Here is a 14173-nt window from a genome sequence, read left to right as displayed (position 1 = left end):
CTCATCCTCTCCCTTGCTTCTTCTTATCTCAAACCAAAGAGTTTGTCAAAGGCAAACATATAAAATGAGGCAAAACTTACATTAGGTCACTTCGATATCCAATGCCATCACTATTATTATTATTATCATTATATTCCATTTAAAAAGTTACTGCTTCTTTATTTTGTTCATTCTCTATAATCTGAGAAGCAAAATATTATGTAGTACATAATTTATGATGACTTTTCACTGAAAATTTGCCTTTCTAATTACAAGAGATTCAAAACTATAACTATGCTTCCTTCAATTTACCTAGCTCTTAGTAGTCATAGATCTGTAACATCCTGGCAGTCAAGCATTGTAAAGGCTTTAATTTTCTCAGTACTTGAAATATGCACTGTAAAATCCATAGCTTCTTCACCAACCTCCTAATTTATAGTAGGCTTGATTATTTTAACAGAACTTTCTTATTATGGCCTAATTTAGCTCAATTGTACCACTGAAATTATAATTTGTCACTACATCATCTCCCTAACAATAGGAAAACATGGAATAATAGATGATGGAGAAGCAACAACCACAAATTTAGAGACGAGGGTTTCATTTCATAGTAGCACACTTTGAAAGTCCCCTGTGGGCCACTCCCTCTAGTTCTTTTCTCTGGGCATTCAGCTTTATCTGGTTTCCTTTGACATTTCTAACACAAAACAAACATGGGCTATACCTTATTTTTTTCTGTGGTGTGGTTATTGTACATAATTCCCAAAATTCTACACATATTTTTAATCTAGCAAAACTCTTTCGTTTTTTAAAATCAGCAAATTTGTGGTCCTTAAAAATGTAGAACCTTTGGGATTTTTAAATTTCAGTAGCAGTTAAAAATTTAGAAAATAGTTCATGGTATGAACATGAGCTATGACATTGTGCAATCCATGTGAATTTCTGTGAAAAGTTCTTCATTAGGTAGATATGGGGCTGAATTACTCAAGATATTGCTATGATTTTAATAACAAATTAATAAGGAGTTCACCAAATCGAACAAGCAAATGGCAATTGGGACCCATTTTGAAAGTTTTTCCATTATGTAGCTTGGAAAATTAAGATGCTTCCACTAAAAATCATTGGTCCTTTGGGAAATAGTTAGAATATTTACATGTATTCTTTTAGAATTAAGGGGATCTTGGTTGACAATGCAATGCAAAATGCTGATTAGTCATATTAATAGTGCAATGCACATTTTAACATACCTTGCTATTTCTATTTAACTGTCAACAAAAAATTCTTAGTTTATATTGGAAACCTCTACTCTAAGCAAGAATAATTATGTGGTTAAAACTGCCTAGAATTCAGCAAGTTTAATTTTTTAATAATCATGAATTTAGAAGACAGGCTATACAGAACTTTTCCTTACTGAGCAATATCATGATTCCCAATTACTTATGTCAGTACTGTAAATCAACTTATAATGAAAGTTTACTTATAAAGCAGAAATACCTGTATTCTATATAAAGATTTCTAAATTAAAGAGATGTCATTTACTATCAATTTAAGTTTAAAACAGTATCCTTGTGGTTTAATTAAGATAATAATTTCCTATTAAATAATACTTATCTATAAGTAACTAAACCCCCTTACCTTATAGATATCCAAAAATCCACACTGGTGGTCAAATCTGGTGTACAGTTCATTCAGCATGCTAATCACCTGCATGGGAGTACACTGGGCACATATGGCTGTGAAGCCAACAATGTCTGAAAAGAGCATGGTGACATCATCAAACTTTCTGGCCTGCACTTGCTGCCCTTGCCACAACTGCTGGGCTACATCTCCAGGGAAAATAGAATATAGAAGATCCACTGTCTTCTTTTTCTCTTCCTCCAGGGCCTGGTGAGTTCTTTCTAAAGTTGCCTTTAATTTATCCATCCTCTTCTTCAAGCCATCTTGGGCCTTGGCCTGCTCGCCAACCAAAATAACATCTCGGGTGGCATCATGGATAGGGATGTCTGAGAGATGCAGCCCTCGGCCCATGAGTTCATCCAACTTGTCCACACATGGAGAGCCCAGAAATAGAATGGAATTTGATTCTGGGACATGGATCATTTGTCCTTTGACTTCCATCACCTGAGAAATTAACATGAAATTTTTATCAGTACTCTTTACATGGTAGGTTCACAAAAATTAATGTATTTTATTAGATGAATAGGAGGAAAAAGAAATGTTTTATTAGCTATACTGACTGTATTCACATAAGCAAATTTAAATCTGATTTTTAGTCAGTATAAAATTCATGGTTCTGCATAGAAACAATTGTCTTGTGTCTCACTCAGCCATTTTCTAAAGACAATAATGAAATGGTAAAAGGGATCATTGAAAAATGAAACAGAAAAACATTTTTCATTCAAGATGAAATTACTCCCAGGTACATCACGCAACTGGTTTATGAGCCAATTCAAAAGCTTTTAGCTTGCTTAATAATAATAGAATTAGATAAATCCATCTGTCAAAATAACTACATTTAACTGTCATTAAAATAATACTCCTTTCAGACAGAAAATTTAGGTTATTAAAATGAACCAAAATAATTGTTTGGCCTTATGTAAGTCATTTTTCGACTGGTTGTAGTTCTTTGAAAATGTAGTAGTCATTGCACTGACTAGTGGAAATTCACTCAGTTTTTAAAATAATAATATAATCCAGATATTATTGAGCCAGTACCACTAGAAAATCACTATCACTCAACTAGCTAAGAATAAACCAAAAAAAAAAAAAGAAAATGATACCACTAAACCAATTTAATTAGTAAGATAAGGAATATGAGGGTGTAGTATTTAAACCTATTCCTCCTTTCTGTGCCCTTTCACTGGAGAATTTGGGGAACTGATGTTTAATTGAAAACTTAGTAAGCACAGGTGTATGCTGTCTTAGTTTGGTAACCTAATGAACACCTCAGAGAGGATGAGCGCCAGTAGGAAAGGAAGGTGGATTTAGGGTATGGCTATCCAAACATAGCTATTTGGGTTATACGAAGGTATTTCAGCACACCTGGAGAGAAAGCCAGTTGCGATTACTTGGAAAGAACAGGCTAAGAGTTGACCAGCTGAGACTGTATCAGTTTCATCTGTGTCACATTCCACCATCATATAGGAGGTGCTCAATACATTTATTTTCCTTTCTTCATCATAGCATGAAGTATTTAGGCTAGTTGATGAAACTGGAAGGATTGAACAAATATGGGGTAAACTATAGGGATTTGGATTTTTAAGTTTGCAGATATTTTTACTTTGCTCTCCTGCATAATTCTTGAGGATCTCATTTATATAAGGAAATAAAATTGAATTCTTGCTTGATGTTATAAATTTGATGAAAGGAAATGGTCACTTTAACTTATGTAAAATTTCTGCTAAAGTTTAGGATTTCATGCTTTTCTTCATATTAATCTCATTTATTCACTGAAGTATTTATTTTCTTCTATTTACTAGTACTGCTTTGGATAAGAGCAAAAATATAAAATATGTTCCCCTTTTCAAAGATCTCACAGTCTGGTGGGAAACCAAATCCATATAGGTCCGAGAATAGTATGAAGAAGACACTGCCAATTCTCCACCCAAGGTGAGCTCTCGAAAGACTGTAGGCTGTGGTTTGAATACAAAGAAAATAATTGTCCTGTGCAGTATTTCCAGATTGTTTTATATATGATTGAGATGCTTTTTTGGAGAGAGGTGTTATTAATGATATATACTTCTCCATTGTTAGGTTATTAAGGGCATAGCAGGGAAGATATATGTGATGTACAATCCCATAGTTCAAAATTAGTATATAAAATTTTTTCTTAAGACTTACAAAAAGAGCAAAAACTTTTGATAAGCTTTGTAGAGATAATTATTTTTAAATGGTAATAATAGCATCTGATGCTCATAAACTTATATCTAACCTAACCTGCTCTCTTTCTCTCTCCCCTCACATTTCTTTCCAATTATTTTCTTTTTCTTTCCCATCTTGCTTTCTTCTCTCTTCTCTCTTGTGCTTTTTGGAGTTGTACTTTTTTTCACCCTCCTCTCTTCATTTGGTCTTTATCTCTCCTTCTGTCTGTCTCTCTCTTCCTCATCACTTGGCCAAACTATCCAGGATATAATAGAAAAATCAACCATCATAATCAGAACCAGGAAAATAACAACTTAAATGAGAAAAGACAAAGAATTGATGCCAACACTGAAATGAAACAGATGTTGGAATTATCTGTCAAGAATTTTAAAGAAGGCATCATAAAATGTTTCAACAAGTTCTTTTAAAATGAATTAAAAAACCCCAACATCTCAGTAAGCAAATGAAGACATAAAAATAACCAATGGAAATTACAGAACTGAAAAAATTATAGCAATAAAAATAGAAAACTTGCTGTATGGGCTCAAAATTAGAGTGTAGATGACAGAGGATAGAATCAGTGAATTTAAGGAAGTTTGGTGGAATTTACTCAATCTAAACAACAGAGAGAAAATAGACTGAAAAAAATAGTTTCAGGGACCTATATAGGATAATACAAAAAAATCCCATGTTCATATCATGAGAGTTCTAAAAGAAGAGGAGAAAGAGAGCAGAGGGGAAATAACATTTGAAGAAAGTATGGCTGAAAATGTCTCAAATTTGGTGAAAGACATAAACTTACAGATTCTTCAAGCTACATGGACTCCAAATAGGATAAACTCAAAAAAAAAAAATCAACTGCAAAAGACATCATAATTTCACTTCTAAAAATTGAATACAAAGAAAAAATCTTGAAAGCAGCCAGAGAGAAATGACATATTACTTAAAGGGAATGCCAATTCAAATGGCAGCTATTTTCTCATCTGAAATTCTAGAGGCCAGCAGAAAGTAGCACGTTATTTTTCAAGTATTAAAAGAACTGACAACCATGAATTCTACATCTGGGGAAGTGATCCTTCAAGAATGAGGGGAAAATAAAGACATTTGCAGACAAACAAAAGGTAAAAATCTTTGTTGTAGTGGACCTACTCTTAATGGCTGAATAAAGATCTTTAAACAGAAAGAAAATGATGAGATAAGAATCTTAGAGCATCAGGAAGGAAATATAAAGAACAGAAAGACTCAAAATTTGGGTAAATACATTTGATTATTCTCTTCTCATGATTTTTCTAAACCATATGTGATGACTGAAACAAAAATTATAATACATTGTGTTACTCATCATGATTGTCCTTACAAGAGAGGCAGAGAGAGATTACACACACACATACAAAGAGAAGAAAGTGACATGAGCACAGACACAGAGATTGGAGTGATGTGACCACAAACCAAGAAACACAAGGCATGCCAGTAGCCATAAGGAGCTAGAAGAAGCAAAGAACAGGTTCTACCTCAGAGCCTATGGAGAGAACATGCTCCTACTGATACTTTGATTTTAGGTTTCTGGCATCCAGGACTATGGTAAGAATGCTTTACAAATAGGCATAGATGGTACTTACCTAAAAAAGATAAAAGCCGTATATGACAAACCCACAGCCAACATCATACTGAATGGGGAAAAATTGAAAGCATTCCCTCTTAGAACTGAAACCAGACAAGGTTGCCCTCTGGTTGCCCTCACCACTTCTATTGAACATAGTGCTGGAAGTCCTAGCCAGAGCAATCAGAGAAGAGAAGGAAATCAAGGGCATCTTAAAGGGGGTAGAAGAGATCAAACTATTGATCTTTGCTGACAATATGATCTGATATCTATAAAACCCCAAAGATTCTGCTATGAGACTACTGGCATTGATAAACAAATTCAGCAAAGGCTCAGGTTACAAAATCAATGTACAGAAATCAGTAGCATTCCTATATGCCAACAACAGTCAAACTGTTGGGTCTATTCTGTTACAATATATCCTAATTTTCCATTTGCTGAAGAGACTGTCCTTTCCCCACTGCATAGTTCTGGCACCCTTGTCAGAAAGCATTTAACCATCCATGAGCAGGTTTATTTCTGAGCTCAGCATTCCACTTCAGTGCTCTATAAGTCTGTCTATGCCATTACCACCCTCTTTTGATTACTGGAGCTTGTAATGAGTTTTGAAAACAGGACATATAAGACCTCCAAGTTTGTTCTTTTTCAAGATTGTTTTGTTTACTTGGGGTCCTTTGAGATTTCACGTGCCTGATACTTTGCTAAATTTGCTTCAGTTCTCACAGTTCTTTTGTGGAATCTTAAGCATTTTTGACATACAGGATTACGTCATTCACAAACTGATAACTTTACATCTTCCTTTTCAATTTGAGTACCTTTTATTTCTTTCTCTTGCCTAATTGCTCTTTCAGTTATTGGCATCACCAAATTACATGTGTGTGTATGCATTGTGTGTCCAAAAACATCAACTAATAGGATTTTTTGATACATTAGTTTATTAACTTATTTACAAAACAAAACTAGTACTAGCTTTTATAACTGTCCATGTATTTACCTTTACCAGAGGTCTTTATTTCATCATAACACTCTGAGTTCCTGTCTAGTGTCCTTTCTTTTCACGCGGAAGGACTCTCTTCATTGCAGGCAGGTCTGGTGGTGCTCAGCTTTTGGTTATCTGGCAATGTCTTAATTAATCCCTCATTTCTGAAGCACAGTTTGTGAGATATAGGGCCTGTGGTTGACAGGCTTTTTTATTTTGTTTTTCTAAGACTTTGAATATTTCAAACCACTGACTACTGGCCTCCAAGGTTTTTGATGACAAATCTGATGATAATCATGTGGGGAAATTATGATGACAAGCATCTTTCTGGAAGCTCTATAGATCTTAATAATGGACCTTATTGTGTATCACACACCACAGAAACCATTTTTGTAGTATCATGATGTCAGCTATGTTGTAGCATCACCCTGACACCAATCAGAATTTAAAGAAAAAGAAATTGAATATTTTAAGTATAGACATTATGAGGTCTTTAAAAGCCTAAAGTTGTTACAGATTTTCAAACTATAAATGGAAAGGTCCCGGAAGCATTGTACAGGTTTAAATTTCTAATAAACTAATTATCAATCTCTATAACCATGTAAACAAAAAACACTTGTTTTCTTTAAAGAGGAAAATATTCTTGCAACCAAAAAAGGAAAAAAACACTGCAAGTTATACCCAGCCATGATTGGCCCATTCTTGCTGTGACCTCATAAAGAGCCACTGTTATGAAATCACTACCACCTATATAAGCCCCTGTCTGGGCCTAGGATTTCAGTCCTTGTTGCCCGGGAAGCTCCTTTTTGGTGACCTATGGAGTTTGACCGTTGTGAGACTGCTTTTACCTTCTTAGTTAGCATTCTCAGTGTAGTCAGCATAGTTAGAGGTGACCATGGAGCAGTCCTTGGCCTCCAGGTTATCCATTGAGAAGTTTAACAATCAGAAGCTCCTCAAGACAATTGGCTCTGGCACCTTTGGCAAGGTGATGCTGGCTCAGCGCCTTTCTACTGGGACGCAGGTGACCATCAAACTGATGTCCAAGAAGACCCTTCCCAGCCTGGAAAGTATTGATATGGAGGTCAAAGCCATGAGAGCCTTGAATCATCCAAACATCCCTAAGCTTCTGGACGTCATCGAGAATGAACACACCCTCTGCTTATTAACAGAATATGCCAGTGGTGGAGACTGTTTCTGGCATATAGCGAGACACCACCCCTTGAATGAGGAGGAGGCCTGGGCAAAATTCCAACAGATCCTGGCTGCGGTGCAGTACTGCCACAAGAACCACATCATACACTGTGACCTGAAGCCCCCCAACATCCTACTTGATGAGCATGAGAACATTAAACTAGCTGACTCTGGCTCTGCCATGACTTTTAGTGAGGGGCAGAAGCTGGACAACTTCTGCAGAACTCCTTGTTCTTGTCCCCCAGAAATGTTTCTGGGTGAGGAATATATGGGACCGGAGGTAGACGTGTGGAGCCTGGGCATCGTCCTCTACACCATGACAGCCAGACATGTTCCATTTGATGGTAACAATTGGCAGGAACTTAAAGTAACATCACCCATGGAAGGTATAAGATACCTGCTTTCTTTTCTGAACAACTGATAACAGTTGAGGAAGTTCCTAACCACCGACCCCCTGGAGAGGCCCACCCTCCATGAAATTCTGAGGGATGTTTGGATCAAGGGACAGGAGACACCAGAGGAGACAAGCAAAGCCAAACTGCCTGCCAGTCCTCTACGCAGTCTGCAGATGAGTCCTGATCCTAGGATACCCACCAGCGAGCCCCAGGGCCTCCCCGTCCACCCACAGCACCAGCAGCCATGGGGAAGACAAGGAGACACCTCTCTCCAGGCTGGGCAGCCACATGGGAAAACCTCAATATCTTCCTCTCAAGAGGGCCACGGCTGGAAGGGGCTCGCTAGGAGATTTGCCAACTACATGTTAAGAATGTGCTCTACCCCACCGGCCCGAAAGAGCTGCTGCAGATGGCTAAACAAGGTGGTGCATCTTGATCTGACTCGGGTGGGGCAAAGGCAATATATGTAACCTCAATGTTTGTACCCCTATAATATGTGGAAATAAAAAATTAATTAATTAATTAATTAAAATCAATAAAATAAGTAGAAGCCCAGCAAGACTGATAGAAATAACAAGTGAAATAACAAATCAATGTGAGGAACAAAATAGGGATTATCACTATAAATAATATAACCATTAAGAGAATAAGAAATTATTACAAACAACTTTACATTCAAAAATTTGACAATTGAGAAGAATGAACCTACCCCTTGAAAACCACAAACTACCAAAACTCAAATGAGACAGAACAGATAATCTGCATCATTTTATTATATAACCATTAAAGACATTGCATTTATAATTTAAAATTTCTTCAAAAAGAAATCTCCAGGCCTAGATGGTTTTGATGGAGAATTCTACCAAACATTGGAAGAAAAATTAATGATTTTACACAATGTCTTTCAGGAAAAAAAGGAGAGGGTACACCTAAATGTGGTGAAATTCCATCCCTTTCTAAAGATTCCATCAGTTGTCCTCTCATATCCATCATCTAGATAGGATATACATGATAAGCCATATGTAATGAGAGGCAATTTTAGCTGAAACTACACAATTACTAAACTACAAGTTTCCTTAAAACTTGTAGACAGATGTCATCTGGCCCCAAAGATTTATCCTCATGTAAAGTTTATCATTAAGCCTAGATTATCCTGTTTCACCAAACTATTTCAAGTGGGACCTTCAAAATAATTCCTAAAGCTTTAACAATAATTTTTCCATGTTATAGGCTTGCTAATTGTTCAGTTATTAATAAAGAAGAAAGGACCAAGACAAGGATGCCCACTCTCACCACTTCCATGCAGCACAGTACTGGATGTCCTAGTCAGAGGAATTAGGCAAGAGAAAGAAATAAAGCGCATCCAAATTGGACAGGAAGAAGGTAAATTGTCCCTGTTTGCAGATGACATGATCATATATATAGAAAACCCTATAGACTCAACCAAAAAACTGTTTAGAACTAACAAACAGATTCAGTGAAGTTATAGGACACAAAATCAACATATAAACCCAGTAGTGTCTCTATACACTAAAACAAACTATCTAAAAAAGAAATGAAGAAAACAGTCCCATTTACAATAGCATCAAATAGAATAAAGTATTAGAAATAAAATTTATCCTAAGAGGTGAAAGACTTGCACACTGAAACTATAAACATTGATGAAAGAAATTCAAGAAGACTCAAAGAGAAAGGTACCCTATGTTCATGGACTGGAAGAATCAATATTGTTAAAATGTCCACACTATCCAAATGATCTATAGATTCAGCACGATTTCTATTAAAATTCCAATGGCATTTTCCACAGAAATAGAATAAACAATCTTAAAATTTGTATGGAACCATACAAAAACAAACAAACAAAAAACCAAATAGCCAAAGCAATTTTGAACAAAAAGAACAAAGCTGGAGTCATCATACTTCCTGATTTCAAAATATACTACAAAGGTGTAGTAATCAAACCAGCATGATATTGGCATAAAAACAGACACCTAGACAAAACAGAACAGAGAGCTGGGAAATAAACTCACACATTTACAGTCAATTGATGTTCAACAAAGGTGCCGAGAATATACAATAGGAAAAGACAATCTCTTCAATAAATGGTGTTGAATAAACTGAATGTAGAAACACATGCAGAAAAATATTAATATTAGACCCTTATCTCACACAATATACAAAAATCAATTCAAAAAGGATTAAAGACTTAAAATGTAAGACCTGAAACTATAAAACTACTAAAAGAAAACAGGGAAAAATCTCCCTGATGTTGGTCTGGGCAACGATCTTTTGGATATGATCCCAAAAGCAAAGGCAATAAAAGCAAAAATAGACTAACAGGATAACACCAAACTAAAAAACTCTGCAAAACAAAAGAAATAATCAACAGAGTAAAAAGACAACCTATGGAATGGTAAAAAATATATATGCAAACCATATATCTCATAAGGGATCAATATTCAAAATATATAAGGAATTCAAACAACTTAATAGCAGGAAAATAAATAACCTAATTAAATAGGCAAAGGGCCTGAATAGACATTTCTAAAAAGAAGATGCACAAATGACCAGAGAGTATATGAAGAAATGTTCAACATCACCAATCATTAGAGAGATGCAAATTAAAACCACAATGAGATAGCTACGAATACTATATTTTCAACCTACTTTTGGTTGAAAAAAATCCACATAAAAGTGGACCAGAAGTTCAAAACTGTGTTGTTCAAAGGTCAACTATACAACCTGCCAGTACCATGCTGAGCACTTCAAATATGCAGGAACTATTTAATATATGAGAACACCTTTGCCTTTTTACTTAAGTGAATAGTAGAGGTGTATATATGAGGAGGGGATATTACCATGAAGCTAATTATGCTACTATTTATTTCAAGTATTAAAAATTGAAATGTTGCTTTTGTTGAAATGAGAAACTATACAATTGATATGGTCAATATTATCAACAAAAAAACCAAAACATAATCATTCAAACATTTTATCTTTCTGTGCTTCCCTCATTTTCCCATGTGGTTTGTATTTAGTTTCATTTCTATTCTTTAAATCTCATAAATTCATTCTAAAAATGGATTTGAATTCTGTTTTGATAGATAAGCCACAAAGCACATAACTAAGTTGATTTAATGTGCCATGATTAGATGCCACTTTTCTTTTTAAATCACAGCAGGATTCATACAATATTTAAAGGAAATAGGTCTGTGCTTTATAGTTGAAAGAAGTGTATCAACAAATGTTTTGGCATTCTGTTGTTCAAATTTTCCAAATGTGAAATGTTTATGTTTTGCTTTTAGATTGTTTATTCATTTTTTATTTAACAAACACTAAATTTCATGCTATGTGGGAAATATTAAATTCATACGCAATTTTAATAACTTACATACACAAACTGCCTTTTTCCTCTAAGGGTAAAAATGATTTTATTTTTCAGCACATTCATACAATCAGTAAATCACACACATTAAAGGCAAGGAACTGAAAGTCTTCCTTGCTTTAACACCCCCAGTTAGCCTGCACCTCTGGGGTGCTTTTTTTTACCACACTGTCATTCACACATCCCATAGGGGATTTGGGTTCTATTTCTATATATCTGGTTTATACACATACACTTCAACCAGCAATAATAAATATATGGCACCACCATTAAATGTTGTGCAAAGACAGGAAATTCTATATTCTCTTCAAAGAAATGAAGAGTATAGAATTCTGCACTATTCACTAACACATTGTTACATAAGGATGAATAAAGCCTCCTCATAGCAAGAGAGAGCCACTTGGATTTGTAAAATTGTATCTACCATTCTGACCCAGCCAATTTAACCCAAGACTATTCTAAGGCCAAAATTAAAAAAAAAAATTTTTTTTTAAACCCTAACATCCAATTATTATTATTTATGTGTTTATGTGTATGTGTATTTATGTTAGAATATTTGTCCTTCCATCCCTCATTTCATTCCTGTGAATCATGGGTGAGGTAGAAATCAGGGGTGGCTATTTAATATATTGCTTAGTAATAAAAATAGTGTTTTGGCATTTTGACTGAATTACATTAAATATTTAAGAGAAATAATTAGAATTTGTGCTGAGACCCAGACTAGCGAAACCCATTGCTGCATACTGAGAATTCTGGCTGTTGGATAAGCAGAATTAAGGACATAAGAGTGCAGAAGGAATTTTCTAATGGAGTAATAGGTAATTGCTTAGTCTAAGGCATATATTATTGCTAAGGCAATAAAGAGAACTGCTAAATATAGTTTAAACCTGAAATTTTATTCAGAGGATTCTTGTCCAGTAGTAATTCCCATAATGATGAAAATATGGCTAATGGAACTAAAGAATTACATTTTTAATTTTATTTATTTTTTGTTAATTGAAGTTAAAATGTATATAGACACAAAAGGCTACTGGTTTTATGTGTCTACATACATTTTAATTTAAATGTATTAGACAGACTAGATCTGAAATAAAATCTGTAGCTCCAAGATTCAATCCATCATTTGGGCTAAGATGGGTGAAGGAAAGTTCAAAGGCCCAGTGGGAAAAGAGAACATAGCATATTTAGGTCACCAAAGAAAGTCCAGTCTGATTACAGCAGAGAGCAAAAGGAGATTGACCAGGGTCTAGTCAGTTTAAGGCATGTGACTAAGTGATGACCACTGGAATGTGAACTTAGCCCAAATGATTCTCCAGTTCTCTCTCTCTTCTCCTTGTAGAAGATAGTCAAATCATAAAACAGAAGGAGGCTGGATCCCACAGTCTCTCTTGCAGCAGAGCTGCTCAGTAAAGATGCCTAACCTGCCTAAGATCTAAGATGTGAGCAATAAATAAATATTTACTGCGTTAAGAGACTGGGATTTGAAAATGGTTTGTTACAGCAGCAAACACTATTTGCCTTGATTAATATACCAGATCTGGGTAAGAGATCACTTTTTCTTTTCCCCGTCTCCATCATACACTTGAGAGGTGATCTCAGCTTGCACCTCCTCCATCCTAGGACCATGGTGAAAAGAATCCAGCATGATTCTTTTCCATCCCAACCTGATTATATTCACTATCATTCTAATTCATATCATTCCCATTTTAAGGTTCTATGCCATAAGTTAATCAAAGGCAGAGTCCTGAGATTAATATGGTAAGTCTGAATCTAAAGCTTTGCTTAAAGGACTAACATGCCCTTGGTGGTATGCTTATGCAACATTAATCATCATGAATTACAACTTGAGATCAATTTTTTCTCCCTTTGAAACTAGATTACATATGTATCTTGCATTCCAGTCAGATGGATTTCAAGCCTTTCAAGTATACTGTAAATAATTTAAATGGTTTCTTAAATCTAAATGTTCACAAATAGTGTATAAATCAATACATTATTTGGGGGAATATTGAGGGGATAGTCACTCCGAAAATGATAATCTCTAGGGCAAACTATGATTTTAAGAGACTTTATTTCTTCGTGATATTTATTTTAAAATTTAAATTTCTCCTGTGATTTAACTTTTCAGTAATCTAATTAGTATGAGCAGGTGTAAGAACGAAAACCAGAAGTTACCTGACATGTCCAAGGTCTGTAGCTCAGGAAATGCAGATACAGGACACAGGTGTTCTTATCTTGAGCATGTCTTTTGCCCACATCTTTCACTATCACCAAAAATAGTTCTTTAAAAAATTGCATATGTGTACATGTATTATCCAACACTGCAACAGCCTCAGGAAAGTCTTTTATATGTAACCCAGGAATCTCTGCCCTGTCATGTAATGTTTGCTTGAATGTTTTCCTTGTATCTTTAAAATGGGAATACAAGAACCCATATAAGAGGATTGTTATTTGGGTACATATTGGTTACTATTTACAAAGTACTGAGAACAGTCCCTGGTATAAAATAAACATTATATATTTGTTAAATTAAGTGGAAACTGCCTGGCTTTTAGTAGGCTAGAAGTAATTTTAGAGCCTTTTAACTTATCCCCTACTATTATCCTGCATATGGTTAAGCTGGCTGTATTAGTTTGCTAGGACTGCTGTAACAAAGTACCACAAATTGTGTGCTCAAATAACAGAAATGTAGAGTTCTGGAGACCAGAAGGCCAATATCAAGGTGTTGGCACAGCCCTGTTCTCTCTCCTAGGTTCTGGTAGTTCCTTGGCTTGTGGCAGCAC

At 35.2% G+C, this 14173-nt stretch overlaps 1 protein-coding gene across 2 annotated transcripts in view; it reads right to left on the bottom strand.

The window, feature by feature from the left end:
- Positions 1-14173, bottom strand: part of GUCY1A2 (guanylate cyclase 1 soluble subunit alpha 2) — a 268051-nt gene that overhangs the window by 95278 nt on the left and 158600 nt on the right. For both annotated transcript variants that reach the window (XM_045556684.1, XM_045556686.1), the window contains exon 5: positions 1615-2100. In XM_045556684.1, coding sequence (XP_045412640.1) covers positions 1615-2100 — 486 coding nt within the window. The remainder of the gene's footprint in view (positions 1-1614; positions 2101-14173) is intronic.

This window comes from Lemur catta, chromosome 7 (assembly GCF_020740605.2).
Source record: "Lemur catta isolate mLemCat1 chromosome 7, mLemCat1.pri, whole genome shotgun sequence".
Classification (NCBI taxonomy): domain Eukaryota; kingdom Metazoa; phylum Chordata; class Mammalia; order Primates; family Lemuridae; genus Lemur; species Lemur catta.
The sequence above is the reverse complement of the archived record's forward strand: the minus strand, read 5'-3'. Positions and strand labels throughout refer to the sequence as shown.